General features: G+C 38.8%; 1 protein-coding gene across 1 annotated transcript in view; it reads left to right on the top strand.

Moving 5' to 3' along the window:
* The first annotated feature begins 371 nt into the window (after nt 1–371).
* LOC124621889 (putative Ras-related protein Rab-33) overlaps nt 372–24,852 on the top strand; it is a 112,802-nt gene continuing 88,321 nt past the window's right edge. The window contains exon 1 of the mRNA XM_047147360.1: nt 372–734. Within this exon, the coding sequence (XP_047003316.1) occupies nt 498–734 (237 nt within the window). The 5' untranslated portion in view covers nt 372–497. The remainder of the gene's footprint in view (nt 735–24,852) is intronic.

Raw genomic sequence — 24,852 nt, 5'->3', positions numbered from 1 at the left:
TTTCATGTCTGGCGGCAAGGGGGGGGGGGGGGGGGAGGCGGCACAGACCCTCCTTTTTTTTGTCTAGTCGTGTCAGGAGCCCTAAATACCGGAGTAATATGACATTATATTTTTCATTTACTTAGGGATGTTGTGCCGACTTTTTCATTAAGTATTTCGCAAAGAACTATACATGAATACTTTTGCAGGAATGTGACAAAGGATATGCCCCAGCACACCCAAAGAAACGAATGAATTATCTTGTAAACACAGTAATCTCTAGCAAGGTGCCCGCGAAAATATTTGCAAAGCCTTTATGTGTATGTTGTAGTATCTGTGTACGTACATCTTTGATTGCCACTTTATTTTTGTCACTTTGTTGTGGGATCAGCTGATATGTTGTTTGCCGTGTTGATGAAGTGTATGTGTGGCATAACAAATACGCAACACGGAATGTGATAATCCGAAGACGTATCGAAACGTACTGGGATACAAGTGAACTGTGCTAGTTTTGCGTTATGGCTGAGACTGATACAGCTATTAGAGACATTACTTCGAAAGAAATAGTAAAATCTAGAACTGGGCATGGCGCGCAGAAAAGAACATTTAAAATTATCGTAGTTGGAGACACAAACGTCGGTAAAACATGCTTAACGTATAGATTCTGCGAAGGGAAATTTCTGTGTAAGTCGGAGGCGACAATAGGCGTTGATTTTAGAGAAAGGACAGTGGACGTCAACGGAGAGGAGATTAAAGTAAGTGTTCTTTTTTAATACGATGTGTAGTTCGACAACCACTATTTATTATATACATTTTTGTTGCATCATTGCTTTCATAAGGCGTGTCGTTCGTTTCAAGATCCTTGGATATTATGGTATACGAATTAAGTGAAATAGGTAATTCGGAGATACAGAACACTCGCATTGCTAACAAGAGCCAAATACTCGATAACATCTCATTATTGAAAACTTGTTCCAAGTTATATTTTTCAATAATTTTCGTTAGTTTAAATCATGTTCATCCAACAATAAACTAATTATACAATTAAAAGAAACTAAGAGTATTAGTTTCCACATTAACTGAAAGATCACAAAAATCAATATAAAAATTAAGTTTGAGCTTATGTTCTATGTATCAAACATAAAAATCCTATGGTGTTGAAAAAGTTCCCTGAGCACAATGTAATCTCAACAGCATGCTGTGTAAGGTTACTCTGAACATAGGCTTCCATATCTAGCAGATCCCGTGTTAGAGCAATTAACCTATTGTTGGCACATGTACATTTCATAACAAGGGTCTAGTTATTACATAACCTTACGGGAACGAATTTACAGGATACCCTGTTTATCTTAAAGTTACAAAAAATTAAACTAGTCATAATAAAGTTGCAGTGGAATTTACTATACTGGCTTGTTGAAAACTTTTGTTACGCTTACAACTCCAAAAAGATAATCTAAATGTAGAGAAAAACGTTGGGCATTACCCTAACAACAATGCAGTACAAGCTAGTGTTTACATCTCAGTAGGAGAAATAAGAATGTAGCCTTCTAAGTAATTAAATACAGTTATGCAGAGGCTCTCACAATTGATCAAAGACAGAAATGAATGCAGTACTTTCAGGAAAGCTGCAAACACCTGTTATTAATTAAGAGTTGTAGCACTGTTACATATTCTGTAAAAGGATTTGGGAATTATTAAGTCAAGACACGAAGGAATTACTGACATTAGGTGCCAGTGGACATTGTGTTAAATCAATGGGGAAACTTGATAATTTGTGGTGGACTAAGATCCGAACTCGGGACTCCAGCTTACTAGGCAGATGGGCTGACCACCGAACCATCCTGACACATCGCAACTGCAAAGACTAAGCTAGCATGCCTCTTGTCAGCCCCACATCAGTCACGGCATTTTGCCGATTCCTATAAGAGTTCATTCGTAGTGTGCATCTGCAATGAAGTGATCATTGGTCGTCCTCATCTTAATTATATATATATGTGGTGTATGTTCTTTTGCATTTGCCTGGTCTGCTTAGTAAGTAGGAGAACCAGGTTTGAATCCCAAACTGGTGCAAATTTTTAACTTCCTCCATTGATTTAAATCAGTGCTCACTGGCAGATAATTTTCATTAGCTAAATCCTTTGTTTCTTGATTCATAGTGGCTGTGGGATCAAACTGGGTTCTGTTCTTTTATACATACATATAATTGTTAAGTCACCCAACTCCTTTTGATTATGAGTCACTGGTCAGTGGAATTGCGACGTAAACTATATGAACATGTAATGTAACATAAGAAATAGTTTGTGTATTTAAACTATTTGTGTACCTTGTGTTTGCGCCTTTTTTGTGGTTAGTTGAAGCCTTTGGTGTCATTATGCCATGGCACAAAACTGATGGCTGATAGAATCTTCACTTGACCCCATTTGACACTTTGCATACTTTTTATAACATCCATACAATAAGTAATCAAACAGGATGATAAATAAATAAATTGTATTGACATTCCTTGTAACAGTAAGTTACAATTTTTTTGTGATCTTTACGCAAGTGTCCAGTTCCACACATCTGCTTTGACTCATGAGGTCATCAACATGGTGGACACCCCCTTCTTCCAGCATATCCAATATGGGGGTCGACAGAAGCGTCCGATCCCACGCGTCAGCTTTGACCCGTGACGTAAGGGTGTTGTCGTGCGTGACGTCATGACGGCGCGGAGTTTGGTTTGAGTGTGGCTGTCTCCAGTTCTGTTTTATCTTATTTTATTTACTTTTCTGATCTGTTCGTTCTATCTCGTGAGATTTTTTTTTAAATTTTAAAACACTTATATTACTTATTTTAATTATCTGTTTCCTCCAATTTCTGTTTTAGTTTATTATATTTATCTTTCTGATCTGTTCGTTCTATCCCGTGAGATTTTTTTTTTTTTTTTTTTTTTTTTTTTTAAAAGACAAAAAACACTAATCAGCTACTGAAGCATCTTTATCTTCTATGGGTTGCAGGGGTTACGACCCCTGGGGAGGTGGGTGGGTATTCATGCATGGCTGTCTTCACTTACACGTTGTAGCTACACAAGGCGTCAAAATTTGTTTATATTTAGTTTGCCCCCACCCCCCACCCAAAACACCCCATTTCCCGCGCTTGTCCCGTTAGTGTCATTAGGCTTCTTGTGGAAAGTGTGTGTGTTTGTTTTTGTTTCCGCCATATTTGTGACGTCATGGGTCAAAGCAGACGGGCGGGATCGGACGCTTCTGTGTTTCCCAATATGGTGATCATAACATTGCTACATAGATGTATGACCAAAAATAAAAATGTTATGACAGTGTGCCACTCCAAGAACACAATGAACTAACAGGACAACCGCAAGAAGTAGGGGGGGGTTTACGCCACGGACAAGCTAAAAATATGAAAGTATGAAAAACATCACCATCCAAAAACTGATATCCACAAAATCAAACACCAAAAATTCACAAAATATGACATAACACTACAAATACGAAAACCACAGGAATTGTACATTTCACTACACCTAAATAGCTCACAAGAAGCCCTCAGTACTGTACGATCAATACACGCAACTCCAAATTTCATGTGACCTATATAACTCAAACAAAGCCATCGATACCTAGAACCTGAACACGTGTCGTACATACAAGTATCGTAAATCTGACATGATCTGTGTAGCTCAAACATAGCCAATGACTCCTAAAAGCTGAACACTTATCAAAAATACCCATATTGGAAATTTAACAGAACCGAAATACGTAGCTCAAATGTAGACACCGATATGAAAACCACACACTCAAATCGAAAACCCCCAAATTCACTTGACTGGTTAAAATAGAAACAAAAAACTGTACTCCAAAACAAACAAACAATCAGTAGTGCACTAACAGCCAAATAAAACACTGTACAAATTACTTACCAGCCAAACCCACTAACAAATACACCTAGCTTCTAGTGGGTTGCCCCCCCCCCCCCCCTTTCCCTCTCCTCACACACACACACACACACACACACACACACACACACACACACACAGGTGTGCGTGCGAAACCAACAACAGAACATAAGCCTCCAAAAAAACCCAGACTCCCAAACCCTCCCCCTCCACATCCTTCACTCTGAAAAAAAGAAGAAAAAATCTGACACCATCCCACATTGCCATTTAATGAAAAGAAAAATACGAGCTTGCGGAGTATTTGAGCAAACCTGTGATTGGATTCAAGACTTTCTTGCAGATAGAACTCAACACATCGCTCGTAACGGAACTAAATTGACAAATGTAAAAGTAATATCCAGAGTACCACAGGGAAGTATGATAGGACCATTGCTGTTTACAATATATGTAAATGATCTAGTAGAAAGTATCGAATGCTCTTTAAGGCTATTCACAGTTGATGCAGTTGTTTATACCAAAGTAGCAACATCAGGAGATAGTAAGAATTTGCAGAACGACCTTCCCAGAATTGATGAATGGTGCAGACTCTGGCAGTTGACCCTGAACGTAAGTAAATGTAACATATTGCACATACATAGGAAAATAAATCCACTGCTGTACAGTTACACCATTGATGACAAACAGCTGGAGACAGCATCTGCTGTAAAATATCTGGGTGTAACTACCCAGACCAACCTTAGGTGGAATGACCATACAAAACAGATAGCGCGAAAAAAGCGGAGACAGACTCAGATTCATCAGAAGAATCTTAAGAAAATGTAACTCATCCACAAAAGAAGTGGCTTATAAGGCACTTGTTCGCCTGATTCTTGAGTATTGTTCATCTATCTGGGATCCCTATCTGGTAGGACTGATAGAGAAGATCCAACGAAGAACAGCGCATTTTGTCACGGGATCGTTTGGGTAGTGATAGAACTTTACGGAAATGCTAAACAAACTCCACTGGCAGATGTTACAGGAGGGACGTTGTGCATCATAGAGATTTACTACAACCCCCCCCCCCCCCCCCACCCCACCCCCCCTACATACTTCTCACATATTGACCACGAGGAGAAAATTCGAAAAATTAGAGGCAGTACAGAGGCTTACTGACAATCATTCTTCCCATGCAGTATTTGTGAGTGAAACAGGGTTGGAGGTATCAGATAGTGGTACCAAAAGTACCCTCCGCCACAGACTATATGTTGGCTTGCAGAGTATGATGTAGGTGTAGATTGTCTACATGAGATTGCAAATTGGAAGAGACTCTCTTCCCCCTCCCTTTCACAGATTTAATAGCCTCCTAAAATCTCTCTATTGTGTTAGTACAAGGCTCTGTGTTATAGTTCTAAAATCCAGTACTATGATTTACTACCAAATGCTCAAATCCCCTTTTCTTCAACTCTGTATAAGATGAAAATGCTTCAGACATGACGGTACTATGCTCCTCAATATATTCTTCAATCAAAGCCCCAAGTTCCCTCTTAGTCTGACTATGGAACACCTAAAAGAAAAACACAATCTGAATGCTGCCCTCACCCCCCCCCCCCCCCCCCAAAAAAAAAAAAAAAAAAAAATATGCAGCCCTCCCACACCCACAAACCAACCTGAGAACCACTCCTGCCATTCTTCCTCATTCAGACTCTTCAATTTCTGCTACCAACCCACCCCACCCTGGGCCAATCCAAATGAAGTGGTCCAATAAAAATTAAGTTGGTTGCTTGACCATTTTTAAGTGTTTTAATTTTTTTATATGTGATTACCCTATAATTGAAAAGTTCAGAACAGTTTTTTTTTAAAAAAAATTACCCTTCACCATTACTGAATGGCGGCCATTTTTGTTTGTAAGTGCGCAACAATGTTTCAGTTTAGAGACATTAGCAAAAGTATCAATATCTCTGCACTGAGTTAAGTTACAGCATTGCATTTGACATGATTGTTTTTAGAAAAGTGTCCTCTACAACATTGTCTATTACGCAAAATACCCTAAATGAAAAGTGTCCTCTACAACATTGTCTATTACGCAAAATACCCTAAATTCAAAAATAACCACTCAAAATTACATCCAAAGTTTGGTATCAAAATTTTCTAAAATCAACTTTTTAGGCCAAAAAATAACAATCAAGGAGTGATTTATGAGAGTCTTTTTTTCCCCTATAGTTATATATCATACACTACTAGCCTCATATAGAGCAAGAACACTTACAAATGTTTCCTTAATTGTTTATGAATGTTTGAAATTCGAAAATTTTCATTTTTTGTAATGTTCAGGGTTAGTTATCTCATCTGCAACTGAATATAAAAGTATGATTTTTGCACAATTTTTACACCTACATGATAGCAACGTACTGTAAAAATTTCAACACTGTTATCTGACTGTGAACAAAGATATGGATATTTGAAAATGAGGAAATAATTCACATTACTCTACAAATGATCTTACGGCTGTTGCCTATTAATGTGTGATATTGGCGGGATATAATCAATTATTATTGGTGCTGAATTATATTTAAAAAAAGTGGAAACATCACTGAAATTAACATTTATATTATTTTGACATACTTGAAATAAATATATTCAATTAACATCCTTCGAGATGTGACAGTTTCTAAACCTGGTGGTGAATGTTAAGAACACTTATTTCTTCAGACAGCTTCTGTGATATAGAATAAGACCTTGCAGTTGCTGTTCTAAGTTCAAGCACTGAAAGTTTCCTTAAAACATTTTTCATTGGTATTCAAACTTTGTCACAAGTAGATTTCTTGAATGATGTTCTTGGGCCAGCAGGGTGGTAAAAATGCACGAAAACATCATCGTTTTCCAAACTTATAAGTCAAGGGAAGTGTCTGATTCCAGATGATATTGTGATGTCGGTTTTTTTCGTCGTTTTGTATGGGGAGGGTGTCGAAATTTATGTATATTTAGTTTGCCCCCCACCCAAAAAACCCCTATTCCCTGCGCTTGTCCCGTTAGTATCATTAGGCTTTTTGTGGAACGTGTGTGTGTTTGTTTTTCAATGTATTTTTGTCCTCATAATGTGTACGTAACGACTTTATATGCGCCATATTAGAATTGTGGTTTATGATCGTTTCCACCATATCTGTGACGTCATGGGTCAAAGCAGACAGGCGGGATCGGGCGCTTCCGTATTTCCTAATTTTCAAATCTGGTATGAAGTGATGTTTTCATATACAGAACCACTTCTTCTTTCTTGATCAGAAAATAGGTAATGCCTTTAACATTATCCTTGCTAAAGACATACATGCCCTGTACTGTGAGAATTTGGTCTGTAGTTGGTCTTTGTAGGCTGGCTTTACTTTGTTGTACCTCCTACTCCATCACATGCATTTTTACCATGGCAAGATGCAAAACAGTGACATTCAGCCTCCAACCCAAAGTATACTTTGTGGTTGCACAGATTGGAAAAATTCTGTTTGTTCTTATACTGACTAACACTTCCATCTGAAAAGTATATCAGCTTCTCAACCCTGGGAAAATTTTCTTTTATGTAATTTATTACATACTTTTGAACACATGTACAGCCAGAGTGTTGTGCATCAAGTAGTCACTCAGAATGCAAACTGAAGAACTGCAAACTTCATCTTTCTCATTTTTAAAGTGGAGAATAAATGGATGCACTGTTGCCTGGTCATTGACCCAGTGGTACCCTTGTATTACATCCTGAATCACAAATGTAAAATTTTCTGCAAAATCAGCTAGCACTATGCATCCAGTTTCATCAAGTTGTGCTTCTTTTGTCCTTCAAAAACTTATTTTTGATTTTAGAAACATAGTGGGACTTTTGAGTTTTTGTAAGATATCAAATTAAATATTCCAAGTACTCTTCATGAGATTTAACCACTGTTATCATTTCTGCTCTGTCAATTGTGGCCCACTGTTTGAAGGTAGTAGTGCTTGGCATTTCCCCATTATATTCGTGAAACAATTCAATAATGGTTTCCATACCAGGGCATTTATTACACAGTGTCACAGACCATTAAATCTAGCAACTCTTTCTAGTTAAGATCACTGAGTTTTGCACTCGCAATCATCAGTTTTGACATTTTGATGATATAAACAAACACATAATGGAGTGTGTCCCCGAGGATCCAGCCAAAATACATCTCTTAGGGTGGAGGTCACAAAATTTTGACCTTCCAGTTTTGCATTCAGGGTGAGAATTTTTGAAAGCTACACAAATTTCATTTAAATTTGACAGCACTAGTCAGTTCTGCTTTGTTACTTTAGCTCCACTTATAACAACTATTTTGCTATCTTTGCAACCTAGGCACATTCTACTGTTTTCATCGTCTTCAAAAATCTGCTGGATCTTTTTAATTGTTTGTTCACTTATACCAACTCCATTCTTCTTTCCTAAAACTGGAAGAATGCCTTGCTCTTTCACTAATTTTCGGGTTAGTTTAAGCAAACGATGAGAAATGTTGAATTCATGAACTTTTTCTTCTCTTGACCATGAGTCAGGGAGAAAACTTAAAATTTTAACTTTTTCCTCTTTAGATGTCACTGAACATTTAATTTTTAATTTCTCTGTTAAGCTAAAATATTGTGTCAGATGATGCTGGTGGTAGGTTTTCTTCTTCTTTAGAAATAATGTTAGTATCTGTATTACTCAACCATGATTCCAAGTCTTTTCTAATTTTGTCTGAAATTTTGTCATTAACAAGGTTACATTATTCTGGTTCTGGATTCACAACAAATATTTCTGAGTAACAATTTGGGAACAGGGAATTTCCAGGAACCACATTACGTTTCACTTGGGAAGTTGTTTCATTCCCACATAACAAGGAGAAAAGTTCACGTTCAAGTTTTATTTCCATCAAACATTTAGTAATAGGCTTTTTATCAACTTTAAGTGGATCACAGCACTTTCTTCCAAAAATGTGGTTGTACTTCAGAATATATTTCTTCTCACGATACTCAGACACTGATGTTACAGAAGAACTTACTCAAAATTTAAACAAAGTTTGCCTAACTTCATCAAAGTCATTGACATTTTTCAAGTTTTTTGAAACTGAACCATACATTGTTTTGGGACACACTTCACTTGCTGTCTGTCCAACAGAGCACTGTTCATCCATATTATTGCATTCCAGTTAATCTCTCAAAATTAATTACAAATTACACACAGAACAATGCACATAACACATTCTACACTCTCAATGAAGTATGTACATCTACCATATTTACTCGAATCTAAGCCGCACTTTTTTCCGGTTTTTGTAATCCAAAAAACCGTCTGCGGCTTAGAATCGAGTACAAAGCAAGGGGAAGTTCTGAAATATGTTGGTAGTATGCCGTCGAATATATGTAGCGCTACACAGGCATGCTTTGTAGGCACAAAGATAAATACTGGCGCCAAAACCTCTGCGTCAATAAATAGATTTAAAAAAAAAAGCTGGAAGACGAGCTGTTTTTCTCCGCCCTGAGTTTCGACCACTGCATTTTCATACATTATCCAACGAAGTAAATACAAATTCTGTATTGTTCATCTTCGAATGTAGCAGAATTTCAATGTACTACGAAAATCCGGCTGGCAAGACTGTTTGCGATGTTTGTCAATATGGCCAACTCTACGTTCTGAATTTTTTCCTACCTGTGAGAAGAGATGGTTGCTAATAGGAACCTGACGAAATGTGAATCACATGCAGTATTCTCTTCACCATAAGAAAGAATACGAATATAAACATTTTGCCATGTATTCTTTCCTGTATTCCTTATAAACTAAGAAACTAGAGTGAGACTACAGCAAACGCGGAAGAATATACATATCGTATCATGTTTATATTCGTATTATTCTTATGCCTAATAATGATACAGTCAGAAATGAAGCACGGCAATTGACTAGATTTTTAAATCTAAGATTAATTTCTGTGCAGAATTTGACGTACTAAAGAAGCGGCCGCAAAGATTTTCAAACGGAGAAAAATTTTCGCCTAACTCTCGTTCAGAACGTGTTCTATCATACGCAGTCTATTATTTGGTTCTTGTTGATAATTATCAAAGAAAGCAGCAGTGTAAGTAACAACAAATAGCAGTCTCTTGCCATTTTTTCGCTAATGAGACGATTTCTCATTTTCTTTTTTTAATTGTAAGCGGCGGTAGCGCGCACAACAGCAAGCCGTACCGCGAGCGGCGACAGGCCGAAAGCACTCCATTATCGGAATGCGACAAACAATGCACGACACAGTACAGTAACGCATTTTCAGCTTAGAGTGACGTAAACACCTATAAGAAAGAAAACGGCACTTATCAGATCATAGCAAAATAAGCAATCGGTTCAAACCAGACGAAGAACGTGAAAAAGGAAGGGTACCCGTATAAATACGGACGGAGCGCCTGACGCATAGCAATGGCTACCTGGTAAACCTTAACTGCTAAGCTTACGACTCGAACCAAACTACTGTAGCTGTATCGTCATTCATTCGACCTAAATTGTGTCTCGTATTACAATGGACCAACTTTGTTTCGATTTGGAGATGCGGCCTAAAACTTTTCTCTCCCCTTGAATTTCGAGTCTCAAATTTCACGTGCAGCTTAGATTCGGGATTTTTTTTCCTTTATTTCGAGTCTCATTTTTCAGGTGCGACCTAGATTCGAGTGCAGCTTAGATTCGAGTAAATACGGTACTCTAACAGAGGTTCAGAACAGACTGCCTACAACAATGGCACAACCAGCGATAATGTACTTCTTTATTGACAGTAAACCTAAACGTAAATGAGCATCATCACTTAACATTTCCGGGCTGAGATGCCGTGGTCCATACATAAGACTCTCCCCTGACGTTTCACCTTTGAGTGCGGAAGGCGAAACGTCAGGGGAGAGTCTTATGTATGGACCACGGCATCTCAGCCCGGAAATGTTAAGTGATAACAACACCTGCCGTGAAAGCCTTCATTCTATGAGTAAATGGGCATTTTTATTACCATAGAACAAAAGCGAAAGCTCCTATTGTTTAATATCGCACTATTAAAAACAAATAAACGAAATACACTAATGGCCATTAAAATTGCTACACCAAGAAGAAATGCAGATGATAAACGGCTATTCATTGGACAAATATATTGTACTAGAACTGACATGTGATTACATTTTCAGCAATTTGGGTGCATACATCCTCAGAAATCAATACCCAGAACAACCACCTCTGGCCGTAATAACGGCCTTGATACGCCTGGGCGTTGAGTCAAACAGAGCTTGGATGGCGTGTACAGGTACAGCTGCCCATGCAGCTTCAACATGATACCACAGTTCATCAAGAATAGTGACTGGCTTATTGTGACGAGCCAGTTGCTCGGTCACCATTGACCAGACGTTTTCAATTGGTGAGAGATCTGGAGAATGTGCTGGCCAAGGCAGCAGTCGAACATTTTCTGTATCCAGAAAGGCTCGTACAGGACTTGCAACATGCGGTCATGCATTATCCTTCCGAAATGTAGGGTTTTGCAGGGATCGAATGAAGGGTAGAACCACGGGCCGTAACACATCTGAAATGTAACGTCCAATGTTCAAAGTACCGTCAGTGCAAACAAGAGGTGACTGAGATGTGTAACCAGTGGCACCCCATACCATCACGCCGCCGATGATGAATACATGCTTCCAATGTGCGTTCACCGCGACATCGCCAAACACGGATGTGACCATCATGATGCTGTAAACAGAACCTGTATTCATCCGAAAAAATGACGTCTTGCCATTCGTGCACCTAGGTTTGTCGTTGAGTACACCATTGCAGGTGCTCCTGTCTGTGATGCAGCATCAAGGGTAACCACAGCAATGGTCTCCGAGCTGATAGTCATTGCTGCTGCAAATGTCGTCGAACTGTTCGTGCAGATAATTGTCTTGCAAACGTCCTCATCTGTTGACTCAGCGATCGAGACGTGGCTGCACGATCCGTTATAGCCATGCGGATAAGATGCCTGCCATCTTGACTGCTAGTGATACAAGGCCGTTGGGATCCAGCATGGCGTTCTGTATTACCCTCCTGAACCCACCGATTCCATATCCTGCTAGCAGTCATTGGATCTCGACCAATGCAAGCAGCAATGTCACGATACAATAAACCGCAATCGCGATAGGCTACAATCCAACCTTTATCAAAGTACGCACTTCTCCTCCTTACACGAGGCATCGCAACAATGTTTCACCAGGCAACACTGGTCAACTGCTGTTTGTGTGTGAAAAATCGGTTGGAAACTTTCCTCATGGCAGCACGTTGTAGGTGTTGCCACCAGCACCAACCTTGTGTGAATGCTCTGAAAAGCTAATCATTTGCATATCACAGCATCTTCTACCTGTCGGTAAATTTCGTGTCTGTAGGTCGTCATCTTTGTGGTGTAGCAATTTTAATGGCCAGTAGTGTAAATATTGGGTGATAGTGTTAACTAAATATATGTCACAATTAAATTTTATTACAATGAAACAATAAACCATTTAAATATGCAACAGCCATAAGATCAGTTGTAGAGTAATGGGAATTATTTCCTCATTTTCAAAAATTCATATCTTTGTTCACAGTCAGATATCAATGTTGAAATTTTTATTGTACGTTTCTATCATATAGGTGTACAAACTGTGCAAAAATTATGTTTTTATATTCAGTCTCACCTGAGATAACTAACCCCAAACTTCACAAAAAAATGAAAATTTTCAAATTTCAAAAATTCATAAAAAATTAAGGAAACATTTGTATGTGTCCTTGCTCTATATGAGTCTAGTAGTGTATGATATCTAACTATAGGAAAAAATAGACTCTCATAAATCGCTCCTTGTTTGTTATTTTTGGGCCTAAAAAGTGGTTTTTAAAAAAATTGGATACCAAACCTTGGAGGTCACTTTGACTGGTTATTTTTGAATTTAGAGTATTTTGAGTAATAGACAGTGTTGTAGAGGACGTTTTTCTAGAAACAATCATATCAATTGCAATGCTGTAACTTAACCCAGTGTAGAGATATTGTAATTTTCGCTAATGTCTCCAGACAGAAAAATTGTCACACACCTACAAATAAAAATGGCCGCCATCCAGTAAAGGTGCAAGGTAAATTATTTTAAAAACACTGTTTCGAACTTCTCAAATATAGGACAATCACATAAAAAAATTAAAATATTTAAAAATGGTCAAGCAAACCATATGGATTGCCCCCCCCCTCCCTCCCTCCCTCCCCCACCCTCCCTCCACTTCCCCCTATACTTAACATACTACACACTCCCAACTAAAAGAAAACCAATTTAACACACTCTACGCTCTCACTCCTATCTCTCATGCTCAGAAATGTGAAGAGGACTGATAACAAAATTCTTGCGCAAGTAAAAGTCTCCTGATGGTCAACCTTTATCTCTAGAACCACACACCATGCCAGATGTAGCACCAAAGGTCATCGTGTCGACACCTCCGCTTGTATAAGTCCCAGGAATAAGAGGTTGGGATGTAGTCAACTTCATACTCTCTTTACAAACCTGATGCTTCACATAGTCAGCAATCAAATCAAACTGCTGCAAGAACATAATAGTCGTCATCAACCATCACAACACGCAATGAATAACTGTTGAATTTCTCCATTGTACCCATCACTAACAAAATACAAAAGAACACTATTACATTTTAATCCATAAAAACATGACACTAATCAAGCCTAACAGAAACAGGAATGTATCAACGACCGTAACAGTAAATCAGAGTAACTCAATAGTGGCAAAGCAAACTCTTCCAACAATACCTTCACCCAATGGTTACTGAGAACCAAATGACCGAATGCCACATGTAACAAACAACTTCAGACCATGGCATCCACCACAAGAGTGCACCACCAAATACTACAACATTACTACAACATGACATCTACAAACACAAACCAACTAAAAAAACACCATGTCACACAACACCCTTACGTGACGGGGCAAAGTGAGCAGGTTGAATTGGATGCTTTCCATGACCTTTTTGTGTAATATTCACCAGAAAAATCCCGTAGACCTGTAACCTCTTGATTTTTTTTTTTTTTTTTTTTTTTTTTTTTTTTTTTTTTTACCTGATCACTGGGGCAAACGCCAGATAGTTTCTTTGAAACAACTTCATTGCCACAGCCTTGTAGCATGTGCTTTATCATATTTATGTACATTTGTCTATCTTTACTCATCTCTCTACTGCATCTTAGACAGTTTTGAAAAAGAAATTAAAAAAGAAACTGTGTAAATGTGTAACATGTAGCCATACTTAAAAGTGAATTACTCAATCTACATTGTTACAACTTATTGTGCAAATGTTCCATGGAATGTGAAACTAACTATCTTTAATTATATTTGTTTTTATATGCAGTTATATTTTTGAAATGCTTTTCTTGATATGTCTAATACTGTCGTTAACATGCTCCGTGGACAAGCAAATGAATGAAATATCTAAATAAAAGATAAAATCTATATCTAGCAAAGGAAGCAGAAGCTACTGTGGTACTGTGTTTTATATATGGTGTAATGGCATACATTCTATGCTTAGTTTGAAGTATATTTTTATTTTTGAGTGGTTTCTAAGAGCTTTAATTCTTCACATAAATCATATTGCATAGGTCCTTCAGGAAGGAGTCTCAGAAATTTGTGGGGGAAGAAGTAAAAAATATGTTTTGTTTATGTCCAACACAATAGCATGATTTAAAGTTATAAAATGATACCTACTGCACAGCTTATATTCTTATAATAGTTGAAGAAAAACAGAAGTTCTGTGATTACCTAAAGGGTAAGTATGTTTTTCATTGCTGATCTGCATAACATGAAGTGTTGAGATAGAGCTTATCAGTTTCATGTAACAAACATGATTCATGCATGCATGCATGGTTCATAGACGAATGTATGTGATATATCAGGATTCTCAAGTGTAGTAAATTGACTTCTGTTCTCAATCTATTTCTCTGTCATGTACTAATTATTAATTTGTCTGTACTGAAGGAGTCATGAATGGACGGTACTGGTAGATTTTATGTTTGTCAACTTTGAGGTCACTGAGTAATGATAAACCGTTAGAAAATGCTTGATGTTACAGTTTTCCTGGACTACAGCAAACCAGTATCACCATATGACTGTAGAATAATGGTCACAGTTATGGGACAAAAAGTAAAAACTGAAGGCTGTCACTGAAAAATACAAATTTTGTGAACAGAAAAAAGTTGAAAATAGCTCTATTTAAGTTTTGTGACAAGTGCCAGTTTGGACCTCCAAGGAGAAAAACAAACAAACAAAGCAGCATTTTGTTCTGAGTTTGATTTTTCTCACAATTTATTTTCTTTAAAAGTGTTGTCTTTTGTTAGATTTGCTGGTTCTAAACAGCATTTTGTGTTGGGAATTAAAATTGTGTGATAATTTTCCCGAGATGTAAGAAATAACTGAAACACATTTATTTAAACAGGCAGTAAAAACATACCTCATAGATATTGCATACACACAACTCAGAGCAGGTGGTATTAATAAAGAAAGGTGACTGCTACTGCATAATACCAATATCTCATCATTTTTCCGAGTTAAACATCTCATTCGTCATCAGTGGATGCTTAATCGGTTTTTCAGGCAGGCAGAAGGGAAGATATGGGCAGTACCAATGTAAATATAGGAGAGTTTTATGCTGAAATGAGCAGATAAGCAGTTGTTAGCATTGTACTTAGTGAACAGACATAATTTAGTTCCAGTATGGTGAACATACAGGAAAAAGGGCAAAGTTTAAACTGATTGTGTAGTTCACGCTCTGGATAAGTACATGCCGAATAAATGTATTAAGGACACAAAAGACCCACTGTGGTTTAATTATAAAACTCAGAAAGTGCTGAGGATGTAGAGTGTGTTGCACTCTCAGTTCAAAGAAGAATGCAGGAACATCTACAGGCAAATTCATGTATCTATAAGAAGATTGATGCCCAAAGTTTACAACAACTTCCACCTTCATGTGTTGGTAGAATATCTTTTTGACGGCCTGAGAATATTCTGGCCCTACATAACAACTCTAAGTAGGTTAAAGGCTATTATCCAGTCACTTGTGGACCAGTCTGGTGTGTCACCAAAAGACAACAAAAGGAAGCTGAAGTTTTAAAATTCACATTTAAAACATCATTTATGCAGGATGCTCATACAAACATACCATAGTTTGACTGTTGCCTGGACTCCCATGCGGTCAACATAGAAATAGTTGTCTCTGATGTTGAAAACAAATAAGCATCAGGTCTTGTTTGCATTCCAGTTTGGTTTTACAAAGAGTATTCTTTGACACTGGCTCCTTACTTAGCTTGCATTTATTGCAAATATCCTTCCAAATGCAAAGTCCCAAGTTGTTGGGAAAATGCACAGGTGACTATGTTACATGAAAAGGATATAGGCCTAATTGTAAGGATGGACCTGTTAAATTACAGACTATTATCATTAATGTTTATTTACCACAGAATTCTTGAGCATATTGTTTGTTCAAACACATTTCCTTTCTGTCCACAAATCAGTATGGATTTAAAAAGCATAACTCATGCAAAACTTAGCTTGCTCCTTTTCTCACATTACATCGTGTGAACCATGGCTGTAAGGCAACAGACATATTCAGTATTCCTAGATTTCTGAAAAGCATGTGACACAGTGCCCCACTACATACTGCTAACTCTGGTCCAAGCCTATGAAACAGGTTATCAGATATGACTGTGAATTGAAGACTTCTTAAGTAATAGATCCCACCAAGTTGTTCTGAATGGTGAATGTTCATAGAGGCAAGGTTATTGTCATTAGTGACTCAGGGAAGTGTGGTAGGATCATGTTTTTTCTCTGATTGCGAGGGTCATGGAGAAAATAAAGACCATTTACTTATACAGAATGAGAAAAACTAAATATTTGTTGGAAAAAAACTGTTCTCTTACACATGTTAAGCTTTCTTCACTTCTCTACGTAATCACCTTCTGCATTTAAAAGATTTGTCATACCTTGTCACGAGCTTCAGAATCACTTAGCTCATGCCACCAGTTCAATAAGCCAGTTGATGGTTGCATTCTCCAACTCACCATTACTTCTAAAACTTTTACCACCCAGAAACTCTTTCAGCTTGGGAAAAAATTGGAATTTGCTAGGAGTGAGGTCTGGACTGTACGGTGGATGACCAAAAATTTCCCATCGAAACTGATCAAGCAATTCCTGAGTTGTAACAGTAGAATGAGGACAGGCATTATCATGAAGAAACACAATTCCTCCAGAAAACATACCGTGCCTCCTGTTTTGGATGGCTTACCGTAGTTTTCTTACAGTCTTAAAAAAACAATTTACACTGATCATAGTGCTTTTCAGCATGGAATGCATCAAAAGAACATGTTTCTGATTCCGAAAGTCAGTTGTCTTTTGTGATGAGAGAGTCTTTTTTAATTTTCTGAGTTGTTTGGTTAATAAGATATGATGAAACTCAAAAAACTGGCACTTGCTGTCTAGGGTGATGTGAGATAACCTGGTCTCTTCACCAGTTGCAGTCCAATCGAAAAAGGATCTCCATTTGTGTGATCTTGTGTCAATAATATCAATACTGAGTCTATTCACTGAGTTTTGTGTTGGTCACTCAGTTACCATTGAACACACAATGCACAAGTTTTGTTGTAAGTGGGACTTTGAAACACAGTTACACCATGCAAAGAAAGAGACATTTCTGGAAATATAATGTGGATTTCATTGAGAGTTAACCACCCGTGTTGTAAGATTCTGTTGTTCACTGCCATCTTAATACCTTCTCTGATGATTGATGGGCATCCAGGACGAGTTTCATTGTGCACATTTATTCACCCATTGTTGAACACTTCACGCTGTTTTCCTACATTTTTTTTTTCAGTCATTACACAGTATAACATGAGAATTCTGAAGCACAAGGCCAGATACAAAAAAATGTTTAAACATAGATAATTATGTAGTCCTAGAGAAGTGAGCAGTACTTCATGTATGTAACAAATTGTTGTTTTCCCCAATACATTGAGTATTTTTCATTTTTGACTGTTTTCTGATGACATTGTAGTGTGTGACACACATCGTTGAGCGAGTGTAGGATGATGCAGTATGCCTTAGACAGAATTTCTATTTGGTGTGATGAACAGCAGCTTTCAGCTTGCTCTAAATGTAGACATATGAAGGTTAGTGCAGATGAGTAAGAAAAACAATCAGTAGTATTTGAATACAGCATTTGTGATGTGGTGCTAGACATAGTTACATTGGTTGAATATCCAGGCATAATGTTGCAGTGTGATATGAAATGAAAATTACTCCTGTCCGAACAGGCCTCCAAAGCCCCAATGGTATCGACCAAACTCCATGTCATACTCTGCTAATGGGCATCACTAGATGCGGGTGTGGAGGAGGATGTGTTCAGCACACTACTCTTGTTGTCAGTTTTCAAGGCTGGAGCCACTACTTGTCAATCGACTAGCTCCTCAGTTGGCCTCACAAGGGCTGACTGCACCCCATTTGCCAACAGCACTCAGCAGGTCGAGACAGTCATCCATCCAAGTGCTAGCGAAGCTCCACAGTGCTTAACTTCGGTGATCTGATGGGAACTGGTGTTACCATTGTGGTGAGGCTGTTAGTGACATGAAATGAAATGAGTGCAGTTTCGTAGTAGGGAAGGTGAATAGTCTACGTTGATTTATTGGGAGAATTTCAGGAGACCATGCATAGAACACTGCTGCAACCCATTCTGCTGCTCGAGTGTTTGGGATCCTAACCAGGTCAGATTAAAGGAAGACATTGAAGCAATTCAAGAGGCATGCTGGTAAGTTATGGAACTCATTTTAAGTGTGTGGGGTTGTGCACAGTGAATAGACAAAAGGAACGATGTGTACTTATTTTTATGTTATTAAGCTAACTTGTTCCAAGAAGTGATAACGTAGGAGAACTGTATGTTACATATGTCTGGCTGAGATAACACATTTGTTCAGAAACTGGCCACAGATTTTAGAGGATGGTGGAGGCTCAGCACTGTCAGGCCATTCTGTTTTTATTTTTCTTGGTTTTCCTGAATCACTTCAGGCAAATGCTGGGATGATTCCTTCAACAAGGTCATGGCTGACCACCTGCCATGGCAGCTCAGGGTTAAATAAGTTTGCCTATTGATATATTTGTGCATGTGACTTACGTTTTTCTTGTATTAAACTGACAGATTTGCTATCATTATAATTCTTGGACAAGTAAGTTTCTGATAATGAGAAATAGTGAAATCTAGAACTGGGTATCGCTCTCAGAAGAGAACATAATAAATTGCCATATTTGGAAGCACCCTTAGCCTTGATGACGGCTTCCACTCTCGCAGACATATGTTCAATCAGGTGCAGGAAGGTCTCTTGGGGAATGGCAGCCCATTCTTCACCGAGTGCTGCACTGAGAAGAGGTATCGATGTTGGTTGGTGAGGCCTGGTATAAAGTTGGCATTCCAAAACATCCCAGAGGTGTTCTGTAGGTTTCTGGTCAGGACTCTGTGCGGGCCAGTCCCTTACAGAAATGTTATTGTTGTGTAACCACTCCACCACAGACTTTGCATTATGAACAGGTGCTCGATCATGTTGAAAGATGCAATTGCATTCCCCAAATTGCTCTTTGACAGTGGGAAGCACGAAGGTGCTTAAAACATCAGTGTAGGCCTGTGCTGTGATAGTGCAATGCAAAACAACAAGGGGTGCAAGTACCCTCCATGAAAAACATGACCACACCATAACACCTCTGAATTTCACTGTTTTGGCACTACACACACTGGAAGATGATGTTCACTGGGCATTCGCCATACCCACACCCTGCCATTGGATTGCCTCATTGTGCACCGTGATTCGTCACTCCACACTAGATTTTTCTGCTGTTCAATCATCCAATGTTTATGCTCCTTACACCAAGCAAGCCGTCATTTGCCATTTACTGACATGATGTGTGGCTTATGAACAGCTGCTTGACCACGAAATCCAAGTTTCTCACCTCCCACTTTACTGTCGTAGTACTTGCAGTGAATCCTGATGCATTTTCGAATTCCTATGTGATGGTCTGGATAGATGTCTGCCTATTACACATTATGACCCCCTTCAACTGTCAGTGGTCTTGTCAGTTCAAAATGGTTCATATGGCTCTGAGCACTATGGGACTTAACTGCTGAGGTCATCAGTCCCCTAGAACTTAGAACTACTTAAACCTAACTAACCTAAGGACATCACACACATCCATGCCCAAGGCAGGATTCGAACCTGCGACCGTAGCTGTCGCACGGTTCCAGACTGTAGCGCCTAGAACCGCTCGGCCACCCTGGCCGGTGGTCTTGTCAGTCAACATACGTGGTCGGCCTGTACTCTTTTGTGCTGTACATGACCCTTCACGTTTCCACTTCACTATCACATCGGAAACAGTGAATCTAGGGATGTTTAGGAGTGCGGAAATCTCACTTACAGACATATGACACAAGTGACACCCAATCACCCGACCACGTTCAAAGTCTGTGAGTTACCCGGAGCACCCCATTCTGCTCTCTCATGATGTCTAATGACTACTGATATTGCTAATTGGAGTACGTGGCAGTAGGTGGCAGCACAATGCACCTAATATGAAAATTGTATGTTTTGGGGGGTGTCCAGATACTTTTGATCACAAAGTGTATTTGAATTTTGATAAGATATCTGTATGGTGTGAAAAGTGGCAATTGACCCTGAATAAAGAAAAGTGTGAAGTTATTCACATGGGTACTAAAAGAAATCCACTAAATTTCGATTACGTGGTAAGTCACACATATCTGAAGGCTGCAGATTCAACTAAATACCTAGGGATTACAATTACAAATAACCTAAATTGGAACAATCACATAGATAATGTTGTGGGTAGAGTAAACCAAAGACTGTGATTCATTGGCAGAACACTTAGAAGGTCCAACAGGTCTACTAAAGAGACTGCTTACACCATCACCATGCTTGTCCGCCATATTCTGGAGTATTGCTGTGCAGTGTGGGATCTGCGTCAGGTGGGACTGACAGATGACATCGAAAAAGTACAAAGAAAGGTGGCTTGTTTTGTATTATCACAAAATAGGGGAGAAATGATACATGAATAGGAATGGCAATCAATAAAACAAATGCGTTTTTTGTTGTGACGGGATCTTCTCATGAAATTTCAATCACCAGTTTTCTCCTCCAATTGCAAAAACATTCTGTTGGCACCCACTTACATATGAAGAAATGATCATCACGATAAAATAAGAGAAATCAGGGCTCGCACAGAAAAATTTAAGTGCTCGTTTTTCCCGCGCACCGTTCGAGAGTGGAACAGTAGAGAGACAGCTTGAAGGTGGTTCATTGAACCCTCAGCCAGGCACTTTATTGTGAAAAGCAGAGTAATTGTGCAAATTGGTATGGGTGGAGGTTATACATAAGAGCCGAACTAAGTTAATAATTGGCTCCTTCTACCGACCCCCAGACTCCGATGATATAGTTGCTGAACAGTTCAGAGAAAATTTGAGTCTCGTAACAAATAAATACCCCGCTCGTACGGTTATAGTTGGTGGGGATTTCAACCTTCCCTCGATATGTTGGCAAAAATACTTGTTCAAAACTGGTGTTAGGCAGAAAACATCTTCCGAGATTGTCCTAAATGCTTTCTCCAAAAATTATTTCGAGCAGTTAGTCCACGAACCCATGCAAATTGTAAATGGTTGCGAAAACACACTTGACCTCTTAGCCACAAACAATCCAGAGCTAATAGAGAGCATCATGACTGATACAGGGATTAGTGATCACAAGGTCGTTGTAGCTAGGCTCAATACCATTTCTTCCAAATCCACCAGAAACAAACGCAAAATTATTTTATTTAAAAAAGCGGATAAAGTGTCACTAGAAGCATTCCTAAGAGACAATCTCCATTCCTTCCGAACTGACTATACAAATGTAGACGAGATGTGGCTAAAATTCAAAGATATAGTACCAACAGCAATTGAGAGATTCATACCTCATAAATTGGTAAGAGATGGAACTGATCCCCCATGGTACACAAAACAGGTCCGAACGCTGTTGCAGAGGTAACGGAAAAAGCATGCGAAGTTCAGAAGAACGCGAAATCCCGAGGATTCGCTAAAATTTACAGACGTGCGGAATTTGGCATGGACTTCAATGTGAGATGCCTTTAATAGGTTCCACAACGAAACATTGTCTCGAAATTTGGTAGAAAATCCGAAGAAATTCTGGTTGTATGTAAAGTACACAAGCGGCAAAGACGCCGTCAATACCTTTGCTGCGCAGTGCCAATGGTACTGTTACCGACGACTGTGCCGCTAAAGCGGAATTATTCAACACAGTTTTCCGAAATTCCTTCACCAGGGAAGACGAAGGGAATATTCCAGAATTTGAAACACAAACAGCTGCTAACATGAGTTTCTTAGAAGTAGATACCTTAGGGGTTGCGAAGCAACTCAAATCGCTTGATACGGGCAAGTCTTCAGGTCCAGATTGTATACCGATTAGGTTTCTTTCAGATTACGCTGATACAATAGCTCCCTACTTAGCAATCATATACAACCGCTCGCTCACCGATAGATGTGTACCTACGGATTGGAAAATTGCGCAGGTCGCACCAGTGTTTAAGAAGGGTAGTAGGAGTAATCCATCGAACTAAAGACCTATATCATTGACGTCGGTTTGCAGTAGGGTTTTGGAGCATATACTGTACTCAAACATTATGAATCACCTCGAAGAGAACGATCTATTGATACATAATCAGCATGGTTTCAGTAAACATCGTTCTTGTGCAACGCAGCTAGCTCTTTATTCGCACGAAGTAATGGCCGCTATCGACAGGGGATCTCAGGTTGATTCCGTGTTTCTGGATTTCCGGAAGGCTTTTGACACCGTTCATCACAAGCGACTTCTAATCAAGCTGCGGACCTATGGGGTATTGTCTCAGTTGTGTGACTGGATTCGTGATTTCCTGTCAGGAAGGTCGCAGTGCGTAGTCATAGACAGAAAATCATCAAGTAAAACTGAAGTAATACCAGGTGTTCCTCAGGGAAGCGTCCTGGTACCTCTGCTGTTCCTGATCTATATAAATGACCTGGGTGACAATCTGAGCAGTTCTCTTAGGTTGTTTGCAGATGATGCTGTAATTTACCATCTAGTAAGGTCATCCGAAGACCAGTATCAGTTGCAAAGTGATTTAGAAAAGATTGCTGTATGGTGTGGCAGGTGGCAGTTGACGCTAAATAACGAAAGTGTGAGGTGATCCACATGAGTTCCAAAAGAAATCCGGTGGAATTCGATTACTCGATAAATAGAACAATTCTCAAGGCTGTCAATTCAACTAAGTACCTGGGTGTAAAAATTACGAACAACTTCAGTTGGAAAGACCACATAGATAATATTGTGGGGAAGGCGAGCCAAAGGTTGCGTTTCATTGGCAGGACACTTAGAAGATGCAACAAGTCCACTAAAGAGACAGCTTACACTACACCCGTTCGTCCCTGTTAGAACATTGCTGCGTGGTGTGGGATCCTTACCAGGTGGGATTGACGGAGGACATTGAAAGGGTGCAAAAAAGGGCAGCTCGTTTTGTATTATCACGTAATAGGGGAGAGAGTGTAACAGATACGATATGCGAGTTGGGATGGAAGTCATTAAAGGAAAGACTTTTTCATCGTGGTGAGATCTATTTACGAAATTTCAGTCACCAACTTTCTCTTCCGAATGCGAAAATATTTTGTTGAGCCCAACCTACATTGGTAGGAATGATCATCAAAATAAAATAAGAGAAATCAGAGCTTGAACTGAGAGGTTTAGGTGTTCGTTTTTCCTGCACGCTGTTTGGGAGTGGAATGGTAGGGAGATAGTATGATTGTGGTTCGATGAACCCTCTGCCAAGCACTTAAATGTGAATTGCAGAGTAATCATGTAGATGTAGATGTTAGATGAAGATGTGAAGAATTGGTCCAATGTCTCCATGGTATCCGTGCATCTGTTGAGACATATTTTTCTGAAGAGCAGAATACAAAACTGAATATGAATTCATGGGCTCAGAATCCTTTTGTATCCCATTTGCAGAAGCCATAAAATATATCGAATGAAACCTATGAAGTCTTTTTAGAAATGATATCAAATTCAAGCATTTAATCATTTTTCAAAACAGTGTAACTTGATTTTTGGTGCGAGGCTTGTGATGAATATCCACAACTGGCCACACAGGCTCTGACCGTTCTTCTCATATTCCTAGCAACATATTTGTGTGAAACAGGATTCTCGGCTGCATTGACAAGATACTGCAGTAGACTGGACACTGACCTGACGTGTGTTCAATTCTCTTCTGTCAAGTCTGACATTAAACAGTTGTAAATGGAAACAATTTTATCAGTTTACGATAGAACCGATACAGTGTTATTTTGTGTATTGTATTATTGTGTGTTGCTTTGTATGTTGTTGTAGAAGTAATTAGCGTATAATGTCTCTTATTTTTGTATGATTTTCATTAAACAATTATAATTAAAGAATGATCATAAAACCAGGTCTTGCTTATTTTCAGGCTCTGTATAATATTTAGTATTTCAGAAGGGCTCTGTTGCCAAAAAAGTTTGAGAACTACTGGTCTAGACCATGAGTGCTCCATATTTTGCATTCATTTGGTGTGTGTTGTCTTTGATATTTTTGACATTTTTTCTGCCTTTTCAGAGGATTTTTTATAATCATGTTTATTCAGCTACTTCCTTCAGAATATAAATGTTCTCTATTACAGTTTGAAATTCCATCATCACGGTTATATTGTCTGCAAATGCTAGGCAGTCTACTTCCACTCTGTTCTTCTTATTTCCATTACATAGCACCATTTTTAGTAACCTGTGCTATTCCTGTATACTACACTTTCGAAAAGAGGTGGTGAGAGTTATCTTGCTGGGAGATTCCATCACTGTCAGGGAAGACATCAGTTACGAATGGGTGCAG

Source organism: Schistocerca americana, chromosome 7 (genome assembly GCF_021461395.2).
Source record: "Schistocerca americana isolate TAMUIC-IGC-003095 chromosome 7, iqSchAmer2.1, whole genome shotgun sequence".
NCBI lineage: Eukaryota > Metazoa > Arthropoda > Insecta > Orthoptera > Acrididae > Schistocerca > Schistocerca americana.
This window is presented reverse-complemented; position numbering and strand designations above follow the sequence as displayed.